This window comes from Drosophila suzukii, unplaced genomic scaffold (assembly GCF_043229965.1).
Source record: "Drosophila suzukii unplaced genomic scaffold, CBGP_Dsuzu_IsoJpt1.0 scf_12, whole genome shotgun sequence".
NCBI lineage: Eukaryota > Metazoa > Arthropoda > Insecta > Diptera > Drosophilidae > Drosophila > Drosophila suzukii.
In genome coordinates, this window is record NW_027255899.1 from 489,848 (window position 1) to 497,987 (window position 8,140).

Below are 8,140 nucleotides of genomic sequence, written 5' to 3' on the forward strand. Positions count from 1 at the left end.
GTGGCCCCCACAGTTTTCAATACCTATCGATTGACCCAAAACTGCTCTCATAACCATATATTGTGATCCGGGGTATGTCTCTCTTTGCTGCTTGCATATCTCCATTTCCCTTTTGTCCCCTTAGCTGAGTTACTATATATTCTGTTTTATTTAATATGTCTGTCAGATAAACAGAATAGACAGACCTAACTATACACACACAGTACCACTTCAACATCCGAAGAGACAAGTCGTATTACAACAGCATCGATCCCGCGTTTGCAAAAACCCATTGAGCTTATCAGCAAAATTTCGAAAAACAAATATTAACCACAAAACAAAACAAAAAAAGACAAAAACAAAAAACACACCATTTCTTACCACTCGGGCGCAAGCCCTTTACAGGCAACCATGCACGAGCCACCAGACATAGCAAAATACACTACGAGATCGTATCAACTAGGAGAATCCAAATTTATAGTAATTAAAATTAAAAATTAAACCTCATTTTAAACTGTTTCACCTTTTATTATCGAAAAATCTGTGGACTTTGCCGGCGGAGGAAGAGTTGAATCACTGAAAAAAACCAGAAACGGCGGACTTTTGATAAAAACTAAAAACAACACACAAGCCACAAAACTTCTAAAACTTACCAACATCGCAGATATGGAAATAACAGCAACCGAACACAAGACGCTTAATTTTTCAAAGGGCGTTATCTACTGTAATGACCTTAGATATATAGATGAAGAAACAATCCTCCAAAAATTAAAACCACAGAAAGTAATTGAAGTAAAAAAAATCATGAAGAGACAAAACACCATTAATAACACCAACAACTACAACTACACAACAACAACAACAACTACAACAACAACACCAACAACTACAGCCTAACAGAAACCGGACTCATAATAATTACATTTGAAACCCATCAACTCCCTGAAATACTGCGAGTTGGCTACGAAACTGTTCGCGTACGCAACTACATCCCTATCCCACTACGTTGCAGAAAGTTCCTACGTTTCGGACACCCTGCACCCATATGCAAGAGCACAGAAAAATGTCTAAACTGCTCAGATGAAAAACACACCAGCGAAGGAGAACTCTGCAAAAACGACAAAAAATGCCTAAATTGCGTAAACAATCCCGAACTTGGCTCTCAACATAGCCCTTTGGATCCACATTCTGTAAACAATAAGAACTTACTGCTAAAGACTACCGAAAAAGTCGATCATAGAACTGCTCTGGGTATATACTTTGAGCGACGCGGATACAAAACAAGAGATTCTTATGCAAACACACGTACAAACACCACAACCACAATAAGAACCCGATCTTCAAACACTCTCGCATCAACATCTTCAAATGCACAGACTACATCCACATCCTGCGATCACAGCCGATCAAACACACCTACAACCTCATCTGCATCAATCAAAACAACACTGGCACCGAAAAAAATTCTCCAAAACCACAACCAAGTAGATAGGTAATACGGGAGCTGGCTCACTAGGTAATAAATCATGTCAAAAAAGGGGGTGGGGGTGACCCTAATTAGTCATGCATGGTTGCGCGCAGGTGTTTTAATGACCTAATTAGCATGATTAGAAAAGGGGTTGGTGGTGGTGGCGACCCTAATTAGTCACTTAATGAGGTTAGAAAGGGGTTTTTTTTTTTTTTTTTTTTTTTTTTTTAACTTTATTACTACAACTAATAAATATACATTTAGAAGATAAATGGGCGTAAACTGCAGATGTTGTGCGGTACGGCCGCAAAGCAATGCTTCGCACAACCACGGCAGCTTACGTGTCCAGGCCTCTCCGCTCTCTCTCAGCTATCCTGAGTTTTCGCATTACAGACGCAGCGAATTTGGTCGTCGCGTCCCACTCCGTTTGGCCTCTTAGCATGGTTGGCACTAGCGTGCTGGGGCTAGTGCTGACACCGGTCGCTATTTCCAGGGCGGTCCTGTCCTCTACAAACCGCACGCACTCGAACAGGACGTGGCGTGCGTTCTCCTCGATTCCAGAGCCGCAGGATGGGCATCCGTCACTCGTGTCGTGACCGTACTTCTTCAGGTACGACCGGAAGCATCCGTGCCCACTCAAGATCTGGGTCAGGTAGAAGTCCACCTGCCCGTGCCTCCTTTCCAGCCACGGACTCAAGACGGGAATCAGATCGTGGGTCCAGCGTCCAGAGGTTGCGGAATCCCACCTCTCCTGGATCTCTCTCTCGCGGGCCGTCTTGCCTCGCGCCTAGTTTGGTCGTCCGTGGTCGTGACCGTTTCCTCCACTTCTACCGCCTCTCTTACCAGTTCTTGCATCGGAACTAGACCAGCTATGACCAGCGCAGCTTCCTCAGAGATTGTCCGGAAGGCACACGATATCCTTGTTGCACATAGTCTGTGCGTGCGAGCCACGCCACTCATATACGAGGGCGTCGTGGCGGCTTTAGCCCATACCGGGGCGGCATAAAGTACTTGGGACGTGACGACGCTCGCTATGAGTTTCCTCCGTTCCTGCTTTGGGCCCCTTGTGTTCAGGAGAATCCGCGCGAGCGATCTGGCGGTCGCAGCGGCCTTCTTATTGGCGTACTCTAGGTGTAGGTGTTGTAGGACAGCCTGGTGTCTATCATGACGCCTAGGTATTTTATGGCTCTTTGCGAGACAATGTCAACCCCTCCGACCGTCAGCTTGGCCGTCTCGACGAGTTGCCGGCTGCTTATAAGGACGGCCTCTGTTTTATGTGCCGCGAGTTGGAGCCCGGCGAGTGAGAGCCATGATTCCACCTTCCTCACCGCAGTGTTTGCCATGTCCTCCACTTCGGCTATCGTCTTGGCCACGATCGTGATGGCGACGTCGTCCGCGAAGCCAGTCACGTGGACGTTTGCAGGCATGGGAAGCCTCAGCACTCCGTCGTACATAGTGTTCCACAACAGGGGGCCCAGGACCGATCCTTGTGGAACCCCAGCAGTTACGCAGTACTCTTTCGGGCCGTCGCTCGTATCGAAAAGCAGCACCCTTTCGCCGAGGTAGCTGTCGACTATCCTGGTGAGGTACTCCGGAATCCGTAGCCGCCTTAGTGCCTGCATGATCCTCGTCCAGTTCGCCGTGTTGAACGCGTTTTTTTTTTTTTTTTTTTTTAGAAAGGGGTGTGTACGAGTGTGTGAGAGGGGTGTTTTGATGTCTTGTTTTGTCTTGCCTTTTTCTCAACCTAAAGGTTAGTGTGAGGGGTGCAAATGTCATGTAGGAGTGCAATGGTTGCACACAGGTCACTTAAAGTATGTTGCTTCTAACTTGTATTAAGTTAAGGGGAGGGTAATCTTAAATGTTTCAATTCTATAGTGGAGGTGGTGGTTCCTAACAGAATATACACAAAAAAAATGAGTTCGTTTGTTTAGTTAAATACGTTTTTATTTAGAGAAGGGTGTTTTGATATGTCTTGTTTTGTCTTGGAGGGGTGTTTTGTCATGCGTATGAATTTGTAAAACTATATTTAGGCGGAGGGGAAGTTGTTTTGTTATGCTTGGGCGTTTTGTTGATTCAATTAGGGTTGTAGTTGACATCTGTTAGTGTAACCTGTCTGCGGTCGTGTGGTCAAAAGGTGTTGGTTTGAGGGATATTAGGCCGCATACTTTGTGGTGTGAAACAAGCGTGAGTTCGGTAACCTCCCCCTCTTTAGCGAGCATTAGATGGGAAAGTGAGCGTAGGAGTGTAAGAGGGGTGTTGGTGGTGGTGGTTCCTAACAAAAACGTTGTTTTGTTATGCGTGGGCGTCTTGTTGATTCAATAAGGGATAGTTTTAATAGGGTAGATTCAATTAGGGTTGTAGTTGACATCTGTTAGTGTAACCTGTCTAGGGTCATGTGGTCAAAATGGTGGTGGTGGTTGTGGTTCTTAACAGAATAACAAAAACAAATGAGATCGTTTGTTTAGTCAAATACGTTTTTATTTAATCATATTCGTGTTAAATTAGTTTACATTGAGTCTTTTAAATAAATGAAAGTATCTTTCCATCAATATTAAGGCGTCTTCTTCTTTCTTTTTAACATGCATACACCTGCAAGTGTCAGGTCCAACTTTACAATCATCATATGCCCATGCACAGGATGATAGGTGTTCTCCATACTTTGAATGAATTACTGGGGTGGCTTCTACATCTTTAAAAAATGTATGAAATGATTTCAATTTCGTAACATGTTTCTTGAAGATCTCACTCCCATGCTCCCTTAAGAACTCTTCAATTTTTGAGGAAATCATTTTTTCTCTCAACGTAATAGTCTGAATGTTTATCTTCAACTAAAGTTTGGTAGAGATAAATCGTTGTATTATACTTAGAAGACAGATGTTAAACAAGGAAGAACGCTATAGTCGAGTACCTCGACTATCAGATACCCGTTACTCAGCTAAATAGAGATATGCAAGTAGCAAAGCGAGATTAAAATGCGCCACCTACCGGCGGTATACAGATTTAAGCGTTATGGGCGTTAGAGTGGGCGTGGCAAATTTTTTTTTGGACCAATCGATAGGTATTGACGAGACCAATACATTTCAGTTAAATTTTTGTATCTAGCATGAAAATTGGGGGCGTCACAGGTTTTTGCGGTTTGTGGGCGTTAAAGTGGGCGTGGCAATCGATAGGTATTGATGAGAACAATACATTTCAGTTAAAATTTTCTATCTAGCATCAAAACTGTAGGAGCCACAGTTTTGGGCGGTTTGTGGGCGTTAGAGTGGGCGTGGCACTGTACTGAAACAAACTTGCGCTGCGCAGGAATCTCAGGAATCTGCGTGCCCAATCCCAGTATTGTAACTCTCATAGTTTCCGAGATCTCTGCGTTCATACGGACAGACGGAAAGACGGACAGACGGACAGACGGACATGGCTAGATCGACTCGGCTAGTGATCCTGATCAAGAATATATATACTTTATGGGGTCGGAAACGCTTCCTTCTGCCTGTTACATACTTTCCGACGAATCTAGTATACCCTTTTACTCTACGAGTAACGGGTATAAAAATGCAACAGCTGATGATAGACCCACCCTCGAAAACAAACTCAAAACAATAGACAATTTTTTTTTGGGTTTTCTCTTTATTTTAGAATTTCAATATATGATGAAATTACTTTTCTAACTCTATATTGTTGAATTACAAAATTAAAACAAGCACAAGTTTCTATATTATCATTAGAAAATGTACATAAATTTAAATGTTCTCCAAATGTTGTTTTTATAAACTCCTTTACGTCAGTACCCATGAACATGTTCCTTTTCTCCAGTAGTAATTTCAAGTCCTCTTTTGAAATCATATTTCCAAATGTATTAATAAAAAAATTAATTTTATTTATTAAAGAAGAATAAGTCGGTATATTAAGATTGTTATTAGAATCAGTCATTTCGTAAACTTATTTCCCCGACTCTCAAAATGTGAATGAATGGTTAAAAGGTGTCTAGGAGTTTTCGTTTGTGTAAAAGTTTAAGATTTTATGAGCATTGTTCAGAGAGCAGACACCATCCCGAGCATGTAATGAACAATATGGAAAGTGATTTCCATCCATTATTTTTAGAGAGGGACAACCAATTTCATCAATGTTAATTACATTATCAATTTTTAAAAATTTTTGTAGGAATAACCTTTTTTGATATCCCTTACAAATTATTTCCTGTTTTCTAATTATTTCTCTTAAATACATTTGTGTTTCTTTGAAAAAGTATACTCCATCATTCCAATAAATTTTGTGATGTTTTTTTGTTAGCCAAGTAGCTGTTTTTCTACATTTCTTATTCAATTCAATAAAATCATGTGGAGAGTGTATGATAAAATTAGAATTCAAGATTGTCTCGTTTTTGAATACGACTCCAATTTCTTTTAGAATAAATTTATTATTATTCCCAAGAAATCCTTGAACATCAATTGCAACAATATCATCACTCATGATTGATTGATTAATTGTTAGACAATCCGCTGAACTAGACCATTCAACGGGTTATATTCAACTAAACGATCATGTATGAGCACGCAATATACTTGAGCATTTTCGATAGCGGGCTTGGTAAGTTCAATTGAAATCCTTACATCAATGGGTCCCGATTTAACCATTTCATTTTGATATGATAAGTCAATTACGATAATAGGAGCTTTAGTTTTAAACTCTGTAGGTGATAGTAAAGGAGATTCACTTCGGTTATAGTAGCTAGATTGAAACTTTCAATACATATCATATAGGTGAGCAAATCGATCTTTATCAAAGTCCAAGTTTAAGTCATCGTAGGGATATGTTTCAGAGTTTAAGTAGACCTTTAGATTTCTTAAATTGTTTGTAATCAGATGGTGGTTATCTTTAAATCCAATTAAAGCAAATCGTGGACGTTCTCGGTTAGCAGCTAATTTAACATTCCAAACATGATTTGTTCCATTACTTAGTTTAGGATTAATGTATGTATCCCAACTACGGAATGCAATCGGTAGATTGGTTCCACTTTTTATAATATCATACATTTTAATTTTCGTTGAATCGCTGGGTGTTATATGAGGAACTTTCCATGTAATATTAGTCATATTGAGATGATATTTTCCGACTAATTGTGCACTCTCAAATTTATCTTGCTCAAGTACATCATTAAAATCTTTTTATATTAATAGTACTAGTTCATGTTTACAATTTAATAATACTTTTTTGAAATCTTCAGCAAATCCAAGTAGATTTTTAAGGGGTATTGAAAAGTTTAAGTGGGGGGTTAAATTGAATTCGGGTCCTCCACTCCATCCAGAATTGTAAAGTCTCTTGCTTTCAAATTGATTTAAAGAAACAAAGTTTTTTATTGTAGAAGTAATACCACTAAATCTTGTTCTATCTTTTTCAACACCATTTATTTCATAGCGTATTTCATTTAAAAAGTATGCCATACAATTATTTCTCATTCTCGCAATAACATTTTGAGTTTCTACCGCTCCCCCTTCCTTAATTAGGGTAATATCTCCTTGAAAATTTAGAAGACTCTCATGGGGGAGTACATATAAATCTTGATTTTGGATTGTAATTCTTATCTCATCATTTGGTTTAAATGATTGTTGATAGGGTTGATAGCTGTGATATTCCTTCTTTGATATACTTTCATCAGAGAAAGGTTTTTCCCGTAATGCCAATATTTCATTCAACCCCATGACTTAAGTTAAACTCGCACTTTGAAGCCCAATAATTTAAGAATTAACTTATTTTTTAATGTAAGTGTGTGTCTTTTTGGTTTCGATCCTCTTCCTCTAACTTTATGTTTTAAAGTGTGCTGATGATGGTAAGTATCACCTCTTTTATTGTATACAATCATTGTATTAATCTTAAGTGTAAACGAATTGTATAGTTTTCACCGCGTAAATTTGTTAGTTCACCGTTCTGATCAGTTATGTGTATAGAGAGTGTACTTATTTCTCTAGTGTTGACTGGTAAGTAAATAAGATTGTGTGGTGTGATATTCATTTTATAGCCTGGTGGAACATTAATTCCAAGTCCGTATAATGAATGATCTTGTCTACTATCAATATATGACCCGCTTACAATATTACATACTAAGCGTATTGTGTTTATTTTTAAAATGTTGACAGGTTGATCAGATATATATGTTTTTTTCAAGTCGGGGTAAATTATTTTTTTATTGAAACCAAGCAATTGTCCAATGGAGTTGTTTCTATTAAAATAAATAGGTTCCTTGGTAGTTGTAATATGAACTTGAAGTGTGTTATTACTCTCCATTTGAAATGTTTTCTCAAGATCATAATCTTTTAGTTTATTTTTTAGAAAATCATAAATATCATTGAGTTCATATGATCCAATTGGAAGTTGAATTACTTTATCACCAATATGCAATAGATTATTATTTATATCAACATTGGGTATTGAGTTGTACATATGAAAGTCAATGAGCGCACACTTCTATTCACCATTTGTCAGTTCAATGGGTGGGAAATAAGAAATGTTTGTAATGGGTTCATTACCATTTAATGTAAGAGTGAATGATCTACGCATTTTGGGATCTAATAATGTACTGTGAAAATATAGCTTACAGAATGAAACTTATATTCTCAAATAATTATATATTCATTAAAACCCTTCCTGTATCTTCCTTCTTCCATATCGTTATATTGTTGAACGTTGATGCACTAAGAG

General features: G+C 38.8%; 1 protein-coding gene across 1 annotated transcript in view; it reads right to left on the bottom strand.

Moving 5' to 3' along the window:
* LOC139354652 (uncharacterized) overlaps positions 1–2,407 on the bottom strand; it is a 37,915-nt gene extending 35,508 nt beyond the window's left edge. The window contains exons 1-2 of the mRNA XM_070998898.1: positions 2,291–2,407; positions 1,789–2,234 (exon numbers count right to left, since the gene is read on the bottom strand). Of these exons, the coding sequence (XP_070854999.1) occupies positions 1,789–2,234; positions 2,291–2,407 (563 nt within the window). The remainder of the gene's footprint in view (positions 1–1,788; positions 2,235–2,290) is intronic.
* Between the last annotated feature and the right edge of the window lie 5,733 nt (positions 2,408–8,140).